This window comes from Microplitis mediator, chromosome 7, assembly GCF_029852145.1.
Source record: "Microplitis mediator isolate UGA2020A chromosome 7, iyMicMedi2.1, whole genome shotgun sequence".
Lineage (NCBI taxonomy): Eukaryota > Metazoa > Arthropoda > Insecta > Hymenoptera > Braconidae > Microplitis > Microplitis mediator.
This window is the reverse complement of record NC_079975.1, coordinates 10,021,001-10,039,454: the sequence shown is the minus strand read 5'-3', so window position 1 is coordinate 10,039,454 and position 18,454 is coordinate 10,021,001. Positions and strand designations below refer to the sequence as shown.

At 29.6% G+C, this 18,454-nt stretch overlaps 1 protein-coding gene across 7 annotated transcripts in view; it reads left to right on the top strand.

The window, feature by feature from the left end:
* LOC130671563 (LIM/homeobox protein Lhx5-like) overlaps positions 1-16,373 on the top strand; it is a 38,103-nt gene extending 21,730 nt beyond the window's left edge. For 3 of the 7 annotated variants that reach the window (XM_057475525.1, XM_057475524.1, XM_057475526.1), the window contains 6 exons: positions 1,428-1,660; positions 2,924-3,148; positions 6,769-7,010; positions 7,096-7,381; positions 7,592-7,777; positions 13,481-16,373. In XM_057475525.1, the coding sequence (XP_057331508.1) occupies positions 1,428-1,660; positions 2,924-3,148; positions 6,769-7,010; positions 7,096-7,381; positions 7,592-7,777; positions 13,481-13,602 (1,294 nt within the window). In that variant the 3' untranslated portion in view covers positions 13,603-16,373. The remainder of the gene's footprint in view (positions 1-1,427; positions 1,661-2,923; positions 3,149-6,768; positions 7,011-7,095; positions 7,382-7,591; positions 7,778-13,480) is intronic. The other 4 variants (XM_057475529.1, XM_057475530.1, XM_057475527.1 and 1 more) reach the window with 4 other exon arrangements.
* Positions 16,374-18,454: the final 2,081 nt, after the last annotated feature.

Here is an 18,454-nt window from a genome sequence, read left to right as displayed (position 1 = left end):
GTAAATTAAAAAAAAAGGCAATGAAAAGTTCATGAATTAAATACAACAAATATCAGTAATATACTTAAAGAAACAGTCATTAATGATAATCAACGTTAAATTTTTCACTCATAGAAGGATTTTTTAGCATTTAAAAAGATTTCTTACACGGAAAAAAATAACTTTAAAAATTGCTATTTGAAATTATAACCCGGAACCCGGTTGTCAATATGGGGAATTTTAACATTCAAATAGTAAATTTTATAATACGTGTCGTCTATTTTCTAAGTATCAGTTACGATTTATAAAATTCAAATAGTAATTTTTTTTACATAGACAATAAATTTTCATACTTATCCTGTAATTATTCACGTTTTAATCACAAATAAAAAAATTACTATTTAGAATGATGGTATTTATTGATCACTTTATCATTGTATTACTTGACATTCTCAATTTATATAGTTAATTTTTTTCCGTGTAGTATTTAAGGAATCATTTCTTTGTATTTAACAAATGCCTTAAATATTAAGAAATATTGGTTAAATAAGAAGAAATGATTTCTTAAATACTAAGAAATCCTTCTATCAGTGCACCATACCTGCGCCGAAGGTTTAAATTTCTACCCTGTTTAGAGGGAAGAAAGTCGTTCTTTTCTCTTATGAGAAAACAAATGATAAAAATTAACGCATGCAACATTGTTCCTACAAACAGAGGCAATAGTATATTACACACCAAGGGAGAAAAGTAGGGCATTACAACCCGCGTATACAATTGCTTAATACCCGAGTTAAAGGCGAGTGTGGCAAACACGCGGATTTTGGAACTCCTACCTTCCTCCGTGGTGTGTATATGATTTTTCACCAGATCTGTACCTGAAAGTTTAAATTTTTGCCTCTGTTTATGGCAAGAATGACGCATGCGCTAATTTTTATCATTTGTTCTCTCATAAGAGAAAAGAACGACTTTTTCCCTCTAAACAGGGCAGGAACTTTCGTTGCAGGTATGATGAAAAACAATTATTTAACTAATCAAAAATCTACAGTTTATGAATATTTTATCTTGACATCCCGCTATTTTTATAATTTATATGTACAGCAAATATTTCTATTAATAGATTTATCTAGAATATAATTTGTTATTAATATTTTCAATAAACATCATTATTAATAAGCGATAATCGTTGATAAATAAATAATATATTGATTTGTCCATACTGCCGTCATACTGTATTTTTTTTTAAATAAAAAAAAATATGACTTCAATATTATAACAAAAATCCACAAAGCTATATAGTAATAAGTAATAAATTAACACGCGACTAACAGAAGTTTATATACATATGTATATATACATACATACATGCAATAAATGATTTATTATATATACTTTTATTTTATAAAATGATGTATAGTACATTAAATATATATTTTTATTTATTATTACAGGAGATATGGAACAAAGTGTAGTGGATGTCATCAAGGTATAAGCCCCCAAGATCTTGTAAGAAAGGCAAGAGATAAAGTTTTTCATCTAAACTGCTTCACCTGCCTTGTTTGTCGAAAGCAGCTGAGCACTGGTGAGGAGCTCTATGTCCTGGACGACAACAAGTTTGTCTGCAAGCAAGACTACTTGTCGGGAAAGCCCCTGCCGGACGCCCGTCACGCTCATAGTCATCATGGTAAGTCATCCGTTGGCGTATCCACGTGGAAACGAAATGCCAAGAAGTCACTCTCCAACCGCGGGATTAGGAAACGCTCCAACGAGTCGTTTGATTTTTTTTTTTTTTAACATTATTTTATTTTTCCTTGATATCTTTTTTCTTTGTCCGGAGTTATATGATTTACATATTTTAAGATTTAAGCGTTTAGTCACTTGTAATTTATATATTTTCATACTTTTCATACCTCTATACTTTTCATAATGATGCATAGAAATATATCTGCTAAGTAATGAAAAAAAAAAAAAAAAACTCGGACAAATTAATTATGAAATTAAAAATGTATTTTTTAAATATGAAATTTTATTTTCATTGATGATATTTTATAAATTTTTTTATCGAACAAAATAAATTCAGCATTTCACGGGATGACGCGTATGAAACTAGGGGTTGACGGGTACGGTTGTTATTCTCTATTTTTTTAGTGAATTCTTTAGAGCAGAATAATATATAGAACCAGGCGTTGATGTCAGGCAAGCTGTGAAAATACACGGGTATATCGTTGGCCAGTGGTGCATCAACATGTCATACAGCTTAGAGGATAATAAGACGCATTAAAGTGCACAAGATCACATTTTATTCTCACTTGATGTTTATATTTTATATTATTCTTTTGGGAGAAAAGATATCAAGAAATACAGTAGAGCAAAAGGAGATAGATACTCTTTATAGGATTTATAATATATATAAGAATTATAGGTAAGGGCGTGTGAATATAAAAGTGTAGAATACTTGCAACGACTCTCTCTCGTTTACGTTATTTTATTTCACCGTCTTGGTTTGATCTCGGTGATTTCGAGAGGTTTTGTAACTGTGAGACGAATACAAGGGTCGTTATGTTACACAGCGGGTTCTCTTTTGTCGCATGCCGACAGTCGACCACAAGCGACCACAAGCAACTCGCTCGTTCTAGAAACGCCCAAGTAAAGACGTCGGCCCATAACTAAATCAAAAGTATAGTCATTATTTTTTCCACGAGTTTTCTATGAATCGCCATAATCCATTTTTCATTTTTACTCGTATCGTATCGAGCACACTTTTACGTTAACTTACTTTTTGTTTTTTATTTTTTATTTTATTTCTTTTAAACCGTTAGCTGAAATATATATTCTTTACTACATTTACAAGATCATAATGTTTAATAATAGTTTTTTTAAATGAACAATAAAAAATATGGTAAAACTTTTTAGTTAATTCAACACTTTTGTCGATGATTCGTAAAAGAATCGCCGATTTTGCCGGCAGGTGGTGACTCCCTGATGGGTTCGGGCTCGGAAGACGAGGACGAAGATGGAAGTAATCACATTCATCATCATGAAGGAATTGGTGGATCACATCTTGGACCACATAGTTTAGGTCCCGGTAGTACGGGTGACCAAAGTGTTGGGCATGTCAGTGACCTACCTCTTGGAAGTGACTCTTGCAAACAAGAAGACTCTGAAGATCAGGGTAAGTGTCAATAAATAATTATTGTCTTTAATTTATAATTAACAACATATTTTACTCACGGGTCGAAAAATTTCGTCTGCTTGCAGTTTGACTGATCTATTCTTGAGCTTGTTGACACATTTTTTTTTGAATATTTAATCTACTCTGTAAAAAAAAAATAATTTTATTTTAAAAAGACAAAACAAGTCTTAATCTGGAACTTTGAAAAATTTTATTTGTAAAGATCAGAAAAAATAAAACTCGTCTAAAATACACTTGAAATATTTATATTTATTTATGATGTTCATAAAAATTTTTATTATTTTATGTGGAAAAAGATCTGACTTTGGCCTAGAACTGATCAAAAAAAGACTAAAAATTGGGAAAAAAATTTTTGAATATGAACCGATTTTACAGACAGATTATAATAAATAACAAATGCTATTTATAATTGAAAGTGGTTTCAATTTTTACGTTAACTCAAAACAGATTAAATTAAACTTTTCGACTCAGTCTGCGTGAAAAAAAAGTCGTTCTAAATAAAGTTCATAATAGTGAACAAGTGAACTTCCAAACTTGAGACAATTTTGAACTAAATTGATTATTTTTTTCACGTTTCTTGGAATTTTTCAAGCAAGCATAATTCGATTTGAGAATTTTCCTGGTTTGAATGACGTTGAAAAAAAATACTTTAAACCCAACTATAAATGGTTTTTGACTCATTTGAATTGTTCAATAACGAAGTCAGGCGGTTACAAATTTTTATTACGATTAAATGTTTTTTAAATTCCGCAAATGATCAAACTTAAAGTTCAGAATTGCCTCAAATTTGTAAGTTCATTTTTATGAATTTTTTTTTCAACCGGGAATTGTCCAATCAAAATCTGAAAAAATATCACAAGAAAATTTGACCACAATGATTATACTTGAAATAAATAAGTAATTTTGGTATACGAAATACATAATAATTTTAGTAATAAAGAATTTAAAAGCACATTGTTGATCTATTGCTACGTAAATTTGAAAACAAACGGCTGTATACAGACTGGAGTGTATCAAAAAGCGATTATAACCATCCGAGCATATAATATTTACAAAGTATATATCTTAGGGCGAACGACTTATTATCCACTTTTTCTAACCGGCTCTTTTATCCAAGGTATAGGGTAGAAAAAAAAATGCTGACAATGGTTTCCGCACTCTTTTTTTTTTTTCTTTTAGTCGCTTTGTATATATTATATACACGATAACTTTCTGCAGTATGGAGAGTATAGAATTGGGGGTTTTATAGTATATATAGTGTTTGGTAGGTGCTCTTCATCCGCTCCAAGTACTAGGGTATCTTGAAGGGGTGTCCTGTTGTACGATATGACACTGTCCAAACATTTTCTTTGTCCCGTGGTTAAGACCTCCCTGCAATCGGTCGATGTAAAAGATTATCGCGGTATGCCCTATAGCTTTTAACTCGCTCTCTTTGCAGTAATAATGCTGCAGGGGATATATGATACATGCCGACCCCTCTGATTTTTGTGCTGTCAATAATACGCGTCGATGGGTAACGGATACATATACATATATATATATATATATATATATATATATATAATGAAACAAAACATAACAGGGTGAAGGATGATAGACTATAAGACAGCAATAGGATAAGAGATCGAGTACCTGCTGATGTGGTTATTTATACACCTATATATATTTGAATAAGAATAAGATTAATTTGTCCTGCAATGATCATTCCTTTTGTTATGCTAATGTATGTTAATTGGAGTTTATAAACTTTGTAAAGAAAAAATAAAAAATTGATGTTTTTGGTGAAAGTGATAGGTTTCAAATAAAATGTTTATACACTTTTAATTCTTGAGTATATTTCATATATGTATTAAAATATAGGAGAGAGGGGGCAAAATGGCTCTCTTAAGGTTATAGTTAACTTATTATGGAACCGGCAAATTTGATTACAAACGACGAAAAAATAGGTTTTCCGGGATTTATTTCATCCCAAATCTCGAAATTTAAAAAGAGGAGGTATGATGGTTTCCTCAAAAAAATTTAAAAAAAGTCTTAACGATTTTGTCGGGACCGAAAAATTCGAGTTTGCTGAGGTAAGTTGGACTTTTCCAAAAATAAAAATAAAAATTTTTTTCCTTATTTTAAAACTTCGATTTTCACGCATATTATTTGTATTTATACAAAATATCATTTCTATTTAGATTTACCGTTAGTAAGTTGGATCATTGAATAGAAGATTATACGTACAAATATTTGTTGCTAATTCAAAATTATTTTATTTATTATTAATAATTATTTTACTTCTGACATACAAAAAATTCAGAATAATTAAATTTAAAAAATTTGTGTCATAAGTTCAACTTGCTCCGATGTAATTTACTCTTATGCATCATTGAGTCCCTTATAAACATGGCAATGACAAAAAAAATTTTTTTAAATAATTTTTCGGGGGACTATCTTAAAAAAGGGGGCCGTCATGCCTCCTCTATAACTTGGCCTCTAACAAAAAACAAGGATTGTCATGGTCATCTCGATGAATGATCAAATAGTCAATCAATTTTTTTAGTTGTATACAATAGTACATACTATATAATTTCAGTAACTTCTAATATCACGCGGTTTGGCATAAAATGTACTTATACAACTTTACTAATGAACTGTTTACGTTTTTATTTGTCCTTGATATTAGTATAGTTATTTGGGTGGTCGTTAAAAATTAAATTTCCTCAGACGCCCTATAAAAAGCTTCTTTTTAGTGAAAAAATAAGTGAGGAATTTGGTTTTTTCTTTTTAAGTAAAAAGAACACGTGCTTCAGGACGATCAAAGTTCATTTTTCGATACAATCATGTTTTTTTTTTTTCAATATCTCATGAAATATGCAGATTAAAGGAAAAAATCATAAGAACAATTTTATAGGAAATTAAATTCTTGACAAAAAAGGTCAAATTCATTTTTTTATAAATTTTTTTTTGATCAAAATTTCAGGGGGGCTGCTCTACCCCACCGTCCCCTATATAGAAACTATAACGAATATTAATGATTGATATGTTACGAGTTACGAAGTTGTCTATACTTAAGAAAAAACGTTATTTCTAACATTCGTAATCCTTTAAATACTCAATTAATAAAATCTAAAAAAGTTTTTCTAAAATATCTTCATAAATACACATTTTATAAAAAAAATAAACATGACCTTTTTTGTCAAGAATTTAATTTTCTAGAAAATTATTCCTACAATTTTTTTCTTTAATTTGCATATTTCATGAGAGATTTTTAAAAAACCACGATTGTATCGAAAAATGAATTTCGATTGTCCTGAAGCACGTGTTTTTTTTTACTTAACAAGAAAAAAACAAATTTTCCACGTATTTTTTCACTAAAAAGAAGATTTTTATAGGGTGTCTGAGAAAATTTAATTTTTAACAACCACCCTATTAGTTATATTGAAACCGTAAATATGATTCTATCCAGCTATTCTCATTCAGTCAATGAATTCAAATTTTATAATTTGATCGGATAGTCTTGCGGCAATTAAAAATCAAACTTATATTTTTCATATTAAAAAAAAAAAATCATTTCAAATAACGTTATTAAATTTTTAAATTGAAATTAAAAACAGGTTCCTTAGACGGTGATCCTGAAACTAGAGATAGCCAAACAGAAAACAAAAGTCCTGATGGTGGTGCCGGGGGTGGAAGCGGTGATGGTGGCGCTGGATCAAAGCGACGGGGGCCAAGAACTACAATAAAAGCTAAACAATTAGAAATATTAAAAACGGCGTTTTCGGCAACGCCAAAACCAACGCGGCACATTAGGGAACAACTTGCGAAAGAGACTGGTTTACCTATGCGAGTTATACAGGTATTTTTTACTCAATAATATATTTAATAGTAAGATATTTTTGTTTAGTTTATTGATCATTTAATTATTAATTAATAATTGGCAGGTATGGTTTCAAAATAAAAGGAGTAAAGAGCGAAGGTTGAAACAACTTACGACGATGGGAAGAAGTCCATTCTTCAATGGTTCTAGAAAAATGCGGGGTTTCCCATTAAATCTTAATCATGGAGCGCTAGGTGGTGACGATGGTCCGCCACCTGGATTTCCATATTTTCCTACTGATAAGTTTGAATTTGGCTATGGTGCTCCTGTTCCATTTCATCATGAATTCTTTGGTGCACATGGACCTCCTCATCCGCATGGGCCACCGTTCGCTGGTCCAGGTAATCCGAGTGAGTTGAAGAATCAATTGAACCATCATTTTTAATAGACTTTCTCAAAATTAAACATTCGTTATTTTTACTCAGTTTTTTTTTTTTTTTTTTTTTTTAATTACTTTGATTACTTTAATGGCAATTACGTTTTACTGGGAAAATAAATTTTGAGTTCAGAAATAGCAGAGTATTCGGAGATGGAAACATGGTACGATGTTGTCTGATCAGTTCCCAACCTGTTTGTGACAGGTCTCGACCCTGCTAGTATAGGAGGGATGGCGGCAGCGGCTGTTGCGGGGGAGTATCCACCACCAGGCGCCGCAGGAGGCCCCCCGGAATTTCTCACGGGACCTCCGGGCCAAGGACCTCAACCACCGACGGGCGGCAGTCCCGGAGAGTTCCTAGCACCTACAGGTAGGCCCATGATTAAAGATTAAACAGTCAATATTTCGTTTCTATTTCATTTTTGCCTCCACATAAAAGCTCATTAGACATGCCACTAAAAGTTTTGTAACAGTTTTTTTTTACGGTATATATATTGTAAATTATAATCTATGTGATAGAACTTTAGAAGTAAAATATTCAGGTTAAATTTCACTGCAATGATTTTTAAAAATTAATAATTATTTTTATAAAAGTTTATTATTGTTAAAATAAATTTGATATATATGTAGATTGTAAATACATACCTATTTTGAAGAGAGCGTAAAGTAGGGGAGAAGGGGGTCAATTGAACCAGTAAGCCTAATAGAAAAATCGAAGAAAATAGAAAAATGAGTTGTCCTCTTGGAATAATGTTTTAATACACTAAACCTTAGTCTGACCAAGGGTTGGAATTATTATGATGATTTAATTTTGAAAAATTCAAGCTTTTGTGTTCTTAGGCATGTCAACTTTTTTTTCAGCTCTTGACAAATTGTTTAATTACTTAAAAATTTTTAAATGTAATCTCAATTTTTTTTTTTTTGTAATACCTCCTTACATATATTAGTGATAAATTTCTAACTTTACTTCTAGCAAAATAGTTCTTGAATAATTTTTTTTTTACCATTTATTTTAATAAAATCATATGGGGTCAATTGAACCAGTACACTTCAGGACGGTTGAACCGCACGGTGAGCATCTGACATGCGCGCGCATCTTGACTGAATGTGAAAAAAAGCTAAACTAACCTAGAAAAAAAATTATTGTAATGACAGCAGTTGTAAAAGTAATTTCTATAACATATAATGTTAGATAAAATAATCAATATTATTAGAAGTGTTGTAATTTTAGTTTTAAGCTGTAATGAATAGTAAATTATTCATTAAAGTCATTCATTTGTGGTTCTGATACTCTAGGTTCAATTGCTCCTTAAAAGGGGACGATTGAACCATTTAATGCAGTTGTACAATTTCGTATTTATTAAAAATTTTTATCATTTGTTGATTTTTTCCTCATGTGCTTATGAGAAATGATAGTCTATATAATAAGGTATAATTTCAAAAAAGAAAAAGCTATCATTTTGATTTTATTCATCTGAAAAAAAATGGATAAAGTATTATTGATTTAACTGACTCCCCTACAACAACTTTTTTCAAATTATTTAATATATACATGCAAAAACCCTAGACAAAATGAGACACCATTTGTTTAATTAAAATTTTTGCTGCACTGCCCAAGGTGGTTAACCTGTTTCATTTTCCCCATAGACACCGTAAATAATAGTATTAAACTTGAGAACAAATTTATTTATCTTATAAATGACGTGCCATTTTGTCCCAGATTCCCCTACGATAAGAAAAGTTATTTTCAATTAATCTAAATATTATCGAAAAATTTCATATAAAAAATAAAAAAATTTTGTTACTTTTTTATTGAATACTATAGACGGTTTTTATATTATATTATTTGATTTTTTTTTATTTTACATTTATATTATTATATTGAATTCGACTAAATACAAGTTCTTCTAATCATTAAAAATATAATACTGTTAGGGAATAATTTTCTACATAAATAGCTTTATAACTTTTAAAAAGTATCCTCTATCAAAAGTCCATATGGGAATCCAGCCTAGATTCCAACGTGGGTTTCCACATCCCAGAGAGGAAAGTACGACGGGCCCAGGCTTGGCCCAAGTATGTAGAACCTTGGGCTAAGCTTGTAAGCCAGCCTTGGTAGAAGTTTGGAATGATAACACAGGGCCAGTCCTGGTTGCTAGACTTGGCTCAGGCTTCGTTGTCAGATCTGGCCCATACATCGAGGAAACGAATAAATTTAATTAAAAAAAAAAATTTATTATTATTAACCTCTCGTAGAGTTCATGATCATTAACGTTTAAACTATCTAAGGGAGGTAAATAATGTGAAAAGAACTCGGTGAAAATTCTGCTGGACTCTGAGCGCGAATTGCCGTCCTTCTGATTGCTGGGTCCGAACGGTAGCTACTGGACGAACCTACTAATGTTGAACTGATACATTTATAAGATGTACTTTTTAAACCATAGGTATAGCCAAACTTGGGTAATCCTCCTTGGCCCAATTTTGGGTTGCCATTGGACGGCCAAGGCAGGGGCATCCAGTCTTGGCCCAAGCTCGGGTAATCATTGTAACGGCCAGGACTGAGTACCCAATTTTGAGCCAAGCATGGGCCGATATAGGTGTTCCAAAGCATGGGATGGGGTTTTCGGATGGATTCCCAAATGGTTTCCGACCGGAATCTAGCATAGATCCCGACATAGATTTTCACATAGGTTTCTATGGGAATCCACACCATGTCAAAATCAATAAAGGAATCTTGTATGGGTTAGGAATAAAGAAAATTACTAAAAGGCGTCAAGTTATTGATACAAATACTGTATAAAGAGTATATGTGTTTTTATAAACTTTCCTGAAGTACAATACCTTTGTACGATACTTAGTTTAGTGTTTTATTAAAATTATTTGTAATTTCTATAAAGATGTTATACTTATTGAGTTAATTAGTAAATTAATAACTTATTACAAATACTGGTATAACGAGCATCAATTAATCGATTTGTTGTTAAAAAGTATCCTGCCGATTGGATATTACTGTTCTTTTACGCATATCAATAGACGATAGATATACACATGTGTATTTCTATAGAAATTACTTACATAGAAACCCAGATTCCCATATGAATTTCCGACAATGAAATCCATATACCCAAGTTCCTATGTCAAATTCCTATATGGGAGTCCAAATATCCACAATTCCCTGTGTGGATTTCTCATATGAGAATCCAGATGTCCGCATAATTTATAACATGGATCCTTATATGAATCCATACACTCCTACATAAATTTCTATAGATTCTTACATAAATTCACACTATCATATATGGATTCCTATGGGTTCCCGTGCAATCCCACATGGATTGTTTTGACAGGGTCTGGTTAAATAAATACAACGTTTGATAACCCATTGATGAAGCAAATATTGATATGATAGGTACCTAATATCGTATTACATCAATGAACTGGACAGAATGTCAGAATCACTAAAACTTAACCCGTCAGCACTCCCGTTATGAGCATTTTGCTCACAGGACACTATTTAACTTATAGAAATGTCACTGTCACGCAAGCGAGACACTAAAAATCACCGGAGTGCTGACGGGTTAAAACACATCCCTTGTAAAATTGAGCTAAATATAGGGGAGGGGGCAAAGTGGACCACTGCGGGCAAAGTAGGCCCTTTAAAATTTTCAAAACTTCAAAAAATATGGGGGCAAAGTGGACCCTCAAAATTTTCTATACGCCAATAAATTCGGACGGATAATAAGCTTATCGAAATTTCTTATGTAATAAGGGGTAAAATAGACCACCAAAACTGTTCATTAAATAGGGGAAGGGGGGGGGGACAAAAGAGGGTACCTAAGGAAATACTAAGTTTTAGAGGACTAAAATACGCTAAATCTTTTTGTTTTTAATGGCATTGAAGGTAAATAGACAAAATTTTTAGCTGCCGTTGCAAAATAAAATTTTCATTTTTGGCGGGCAAAAAGGGCCCTGTTAAAACATTATCTATGTTTTGAAGTTTAACGAATAATTTCTGATTATTAAAGAAAAAAAAAATTAGAGTTCTGTATGTGAATGCACATACACAAAATTTGTTCGTACAATATTTTTCAAATAAATTGGGATATTTGATTGGTTCTTATTGTAATTAAAGGTAATCGTTAAGATTCAGATTAAAATATAAATCTTAAAATTAGAAAAAATCTCAAAAAACTTTTCTCAAACTTTTTATTCGCAAACGACTTAAAAACAATGAGTGATCGATTAATCTTAAAATATAAATAGAACTCTGTTTCGATTGTAATAACACTTTCGATTTTACAAAAGCCATTGTAAACATGTAGTCAATCTGCTAAGAGAATATTAGTAAGACTTTTTTGTTTCGATACACTTTTATTATTAAAAACTTTCTTGGGTTCAATAAAATTCTTAATTAGTTATTCTAATGTGAGATACTTTTTATAATATCTATTACTTTTTTGTAAAGTTAATTCTATTTGACGAACATGTTAAATATTGACTCGGGAAAAGAGTTTAATTTATTTTACACGATTCGGTGCATGATGATGATAATTTTACAATAATATTAATAACTTCAATATATTTTTCATTTATCACAGTATTTTGAAACTCAGGTTTTATAATAATCCGAGCCGAACAATGTGATCTGTTTTAAGTCAAATAAAAATTTTAAGTTATTTCTGTTCAAATTTACATTTTATTTGCACTTAATTAACATTTGAAATTTAATCGAGTTTTGCCCGTGATACTTTTTTACAAATATCGTTATAAATATTTAATTTTGTGATAAATTGTAAGATACCTTTTTTGCAGAACGTCAAATTTTCTACAAAAAAGGTGTCTTATATATTATTTAAAAACTCAATATCTATTAAGATATTTGGAGTTTAAAATTGGAAAAATATAAGATGAAGCAATTTGGAGTTTAAAATTATTATGCTTGAGTTTTTTAGACTCAATTTGATCGTTAGAAGTTAATAAAAAATTTCAAATTTAATCCACTGTACATAATTTTTTATTTATTCACTTCCCCCGGGAGTTTTAGAAAATATTAAGTATAAAATAACTCTGCAGAATAAAGTTGTAGTAAAAACTCGCGGAGTAAATTACTTATGTATAGTGAGGTTTGGTCTTTTATATTTAGACATTTCTATTGAATACGGAAGCGATTACGAGCTTCTTTTGTATATATCCACGCGAAATAATTTTCAAAAATTATAAGCAGCTGATAATGAAAACTTTCACGTTTATGGAGTTAAAGAAATAGATTTTTCATTTTTCATCATGGATATAATTTCCCTCAGTCACAAACTGTCATATATAACTTACATTAACCATACCAGGAAATAACATTTTATATCGTACCGAAATAAAAAATATTCTAATAAAAACTATGCCACTATAAATATTAAATAATTTAATCTTTTTACTATGTATTGTACGAAATTATAATTTAGCAAGTTACTAAAACAAGTTTATAAATTAAATACATAATATATTACGTTTAATTATCAAATCCTGAATTAATTATTTATTAACAAAGTTATATTTCCCATGAAAAAGTTAATTCAATTAAATATAAATTTATTTAAGTGTTAAAACTCCGAACCAGAGTGAATATGCAGATTGAAATTAAATCCGTGTCACTCTGAAATCACTTCACTAAAAAAAATCCCTTTTTACTCCGCATGCGGAAAGATTGTTTTTTTAAACTCCGTTAAGTTTTTTTTTTTAATATCAACAACGGATCGGAGTAAATTCAGAATCATTCGGCCGAAATCAAAAATTCTTTCTGTTTACGCCATATGCGAATTGATTCTTTTTTTAAATTCCAGAACTCTGAGTCATGGAGTGAATTCGGATTAAAATAAAATCCGTATTCATTCTCAATTTTTTAAAGTATATTGAATTTTCTAAACTAATAAATTGAGGCACATTATCAATAAAATTTTTTTTATCATAGATATTAATGAAAACAAGTGATATACCATTTACAATTCTTACTATAGTTGTATTCATGTGTGTAAAAAATTATTTTCGGTTTTATATAACGATTACAACATTATGTTTTCAGGCGGTGGCCAAGGTAATCCCGGAGGAGGTGGTAATTGTGGCGGTCCCGGCAGTGGAGGAGGCGGTGGCGGCGGCTTTCCTGAACAGCAACACCAGATGCAAAGCGAGGGCCTCGTCTGGTAGAACAAGTTTATGTTCAATTAATCTTATCCACAATCCATCCGGACTCGATTGTGAACTATCGATTGTCAGCGAAATTATAATAGTATATTAACAAAAAATATTACAACACAATAGTATAAATATAAACAAAAATATTTAAAAAAAAGAAAAAAATGATTTAATAAATTTGTAATATATAAGAGAATATACTAGTGAAAAGATAACGATCGAGTCTGGTGGTCAATAACTGACAATTTAATTCCAGTTATCGAAACAACAAAAATCGCAAAGCGATTTATTATATATATATATATATATTTTTTTTTTGTTTTGTAAAAACGATTATTACAAATTTAATTATTAGTTTTATTAATATAATTAGGAAGTTATTATTTACAATGAAAATGATATTATAATCATATTATTATGTTTATTATTATTATTATTTTTATTATCATAATAATTATTATGATCATTATTATTAATATTACTATTATTGTGTACAAAATTTAAAAATTATCCTGTCATGTAATATGTTTTTCTTGTTGATTATAATATTAAATGTTAATTATCGCATAAAATCCTGTAGATAAAAGCTTTTTTTACACGTGCAATAATAAATAACTGCACTTGGAAAACCAGATAAAAAAAGAGAAAATTTATACACAATTATACAAATACATATATATATAAATATAAATGTTTATATTTATATATAAACAAAATATAAATTGATATTTACGCTTGTTTATTTAAAATTTTAAATAACAAATTACACAGTATCGCAGAAACAGATTAATCATGGATTATAATATTCATTAGTCAGGTAAAACTCAAACTAAATTTATTTATTAAATATGCATTTGCATAATTTTAATTAAAATATGTTTACTAACGCGAAGATGAATATTAATATATGCGCAGAGAATTTTATAGTAGAAATTGCCCAAAAATTTTAGGTAACAGTGCAGCTGCCCAATTTCGAAACAAAGTTAGGGACAAATTTTTCAAAATCGATATTTTAGTATTTTTAGTTCCACTGGAGTCTTGTGAACATGATTCAGTACGTATTTCCAAAAATTTATTTTTGTCAGTTATTATGTTTCGAAATTGGGCAGCCGAGTGGGAAACCTCGTCATTTTTTAGAATTACCCTATTTATTTCAGTAATTTTTAATAAAATTTTATTAAAATATACTTTAGAAGATAACTGTGTTTACTATACCTCATGGTAAAATTTCTGACTGATCAAAAGATCATTTACTTTCTTTAAATATTTACAATAAAAAAAACTAGGTCCAACTGTAAATTTGTGAAATTAAATGTGAAAATTCCAACTTTTTTGAGACTTTGTACAACACAGTATGGTAATTTTATCAAAAATTTTTTAAATTCGAGTTCGTTCGGAAATTCTCGGCTCTTTTCGTTCATTCTAGTGCGTTGATAGCTTAGAATTAGGGGTGGGCAGTAGTAACCGAATTTTCAAATTTTACTTTTCCAATTACGTTTAGAATAATTACATCACTCGAATGATGAAAATCTTCCGGAAAAATTTGTCTCACACATTTTTTTGGAAACTATAAAAATTACTGTAATAACAATTGATTAATAAATTAAAAAAAAAGTATAATTCAAAAATTCTGTCAGTACGGCACAGCCTTAATTACGAGACGTATTGAAACATTCGCGAGTATCTCCATGTAAAACATTCTGTGAATTTTCTTTTGTATTATAATTATAGATATGTATTTGAATGCTGATAGAATTTTCGATAAATTTGGTAGATAAACTGTTTTTATAATTGTTAACGGTGATTTATTTGAATAAATAAATTATAATTTATTTTACAAAATAACCATGCTTCTATTTCGTTGTTACTAAGTGATTGTATGCATGTTGAGTTACTGAATGCACTTGACTAATTTTTTCAGCTTTCTTTGAATTATAATTGATTGCTTTTATTAAATTTTTTACGACTATTTTACTGAATATTGTAATTTAGCATAACCAATTACGACGTGGCTAGTAAAAATTTATAAAATGAAATTTAAGCTAGTGCTTTATCAAAATTACAATGCACATTGTAAATTTTGTTCGGTATATTTGAAAAATTTTCATGTTTCCAGTAATTTTTACCATAATTTCCTACTGTCCTAATGCTACGATTACTGTAGCAATTTTTCTATAAATTTTTTATAAAAAATATCACAAAATTCTCTGAGTATATTTAATCGAATTTCAGCTTTTTTCTTTCAATACTTAAAAATGTATAGATAAATATTAACAATTCATAATGACAATAAAAAAATATTTTGTTTGAGTTGTCATTAAAAAACCTCAACACTTTTTATATTCCATTTAATATTATACTTTATTAACATCAACATCATTAACAAAATATTTCAAGTAAACATTAATAGCGAATTCGGTCTTTGATTAATCTGTTTCAACGGTATCCTCATACAAAATTGTACTAATAGCCATAAAATATAAATATAAAAATAAATGATAGAGCGTTTAACGATAAAAACTGATAAAACGACTATCGATGTAAATATATATATGCTGATGAAGAAAAAAATGTATTGAAAGATCAAAAACAAATGTTTAAAAAAAATATAATGAAGTAAGGGAGAATAAATAAATAAAGATATATGAAAGAGTATATATTAAATAAAATACTTTTTGGGTCTAAGTGAGAAATGTACAGATATAGTATATATCATATTCATACTCTCGCTACTATGCATTACGGTTAAAAACATTATTATATATAATAAACCACCTCGTATTTCCGTAAATTTTTACAGTTGTCTTGAACTATTTTATTCTTAACCCTTTTTTCTTACTATTTAAAAATATAAGCTATCAAAAATATTATGGTAGGTATTTTTACATCGGAAATTTGGGAGTGAATTCGAAGTGAATATGAATTTTATCTCAATCGAAATTCGCCTTGTCACTCGGAGTTTTGAAGTTTTTAAAAAATAATTCCGCATTCGGAATAAGTATGCAATTTTTTTTTTTCAGAGGAGTAATTTCGGAGTTATGTGAATTTTATTTAATGTCAAAGTAAATTGAATTTCACTCTGCGGAGGTTAAATAAGTAAAAAATTATCCATTTCGTATTTACTCCGAATTTAATCCGCGTTTATTCCGCAAATTTTTTAAAGTGTGGCACAGCAAATAAAAAAAAAAAAACAAACTAAAATTATTGAAAAATAATTTTATTTATAAAAGGAAAACTATAATTTCCAAATGACTCTTTAATTTGATAAATTTTTGGTCTTCTTCCCTTTTTATCTTTATAGATTGCTGTGGTCTCAGTTTTAAAAGTCCCCTTGCTACGTTGTTACACGGTTTATTACCGGATGTGATTATTTCTCTCTCATTTTATCATTCGATTGTTACTAAATTTAGATAGAGAAAAAAAATCAGATCGTAGTCTTGTCCCATGTGTATAGGCACCCTGCCTGCCCTAACATATAGTTACAATGTCTATACACCCATACCAAACTTTAGTTTTGGACATCTGGTGAATTCGATTTTGATGTGTTTTCGCCCCGGGCAACAATCTTCAATGTGCATCAACAAAGACTATCAAGCAGTTTGGACTTGTTGTGGATTGAGTATTGACTATTCCCAACAGACTCAACAGATACTAGATCGATAGCTTTCATTTTCTGTATCGTCACTCATTGAAAAAATATAAAATATTTTATTTTATTTTTTTTTCAAGAGAAAACAGACTAAGATGAGATCAATCAAAAAATATATGGGATTTATTCCATCTCCACAGATATATATAGCTTCAACTTATTGTATTATTTATCAAGCAAAATAATTATATAAGATATACAAAGTTAGAAAAAAATTGGTCTTGGCACGATTTCAAGACTTCTGTAAAAAAAAAAAATCAAAGTATTTATTTTTTTCAAAGAATGATAAATTGAACTGTATATAATTTTTTACATCTTTTAATTTTGTTACTCTAACAAGTCATCGTATGAACTTACTTTATTTTTAAACTTATTTATTTCATGTATAAATTAAAATATATATGTAAATTTTTTTTTTTTTTAATCAGAAGAAAACTAAAATAATTGAAGCTGGTTAAAAAAAACTTTTGAAATAAGTTTATAAATCGAGTCGGATGTAAAAGAGTTTTCAGTAGAGATGTAAAAAGGGATGTTGGTTTATTTTATAGAGTAACTTTTTTTGCAAAAGTTGAGATCGAGAGTGGGATACTATCTACTGAAGGAGGACGACAGATGTGAACCTGCCTCATGCACCCGGAGGGCGTCTACGAGAGTTTAGCTCCCTTGGGAGTCTTGCTGGGACAAACTGTCCCTTGGGCTATATATATATATATATCATCTACTATTAATAAGAAAAAATAGGGTTTACAATGAATTTATTTTTCAGTTCCTTATAAAAAAATTCTAATAGATAGAACGATTTTTTTATATTGATTAAAAAATTATTGTGGGCGTTAATTGTAAAAAACAAAAATTACGATCAAGATATGATTAATATTTGTGATAATAACTATGGATGGAAAATAGGGATTATATGTCTGCATTGAAGAAAAAAAGGAGGGGGCAGTGGACTTTATTGAGAACACGGAACCCCTGGCGGGATAACTACGAGGGGTGAACATGTCATGGTCCAACGCGTTCGAAACTCCGTGTCAGTATACACGTGTCCACCAGTGTTTTTTGGCCCCGACGGTAAGTAACCCCATTCAATAGTAAAGACACATACGTGTTGTATTGCTTCTTATAATAATAGTACGTAGATACTTGAAACCCGACAAATCACTGTGCTTGTAATTGGATTAGTTTAAAAATTTTTTTGCTTTGTTTGAATGCTGT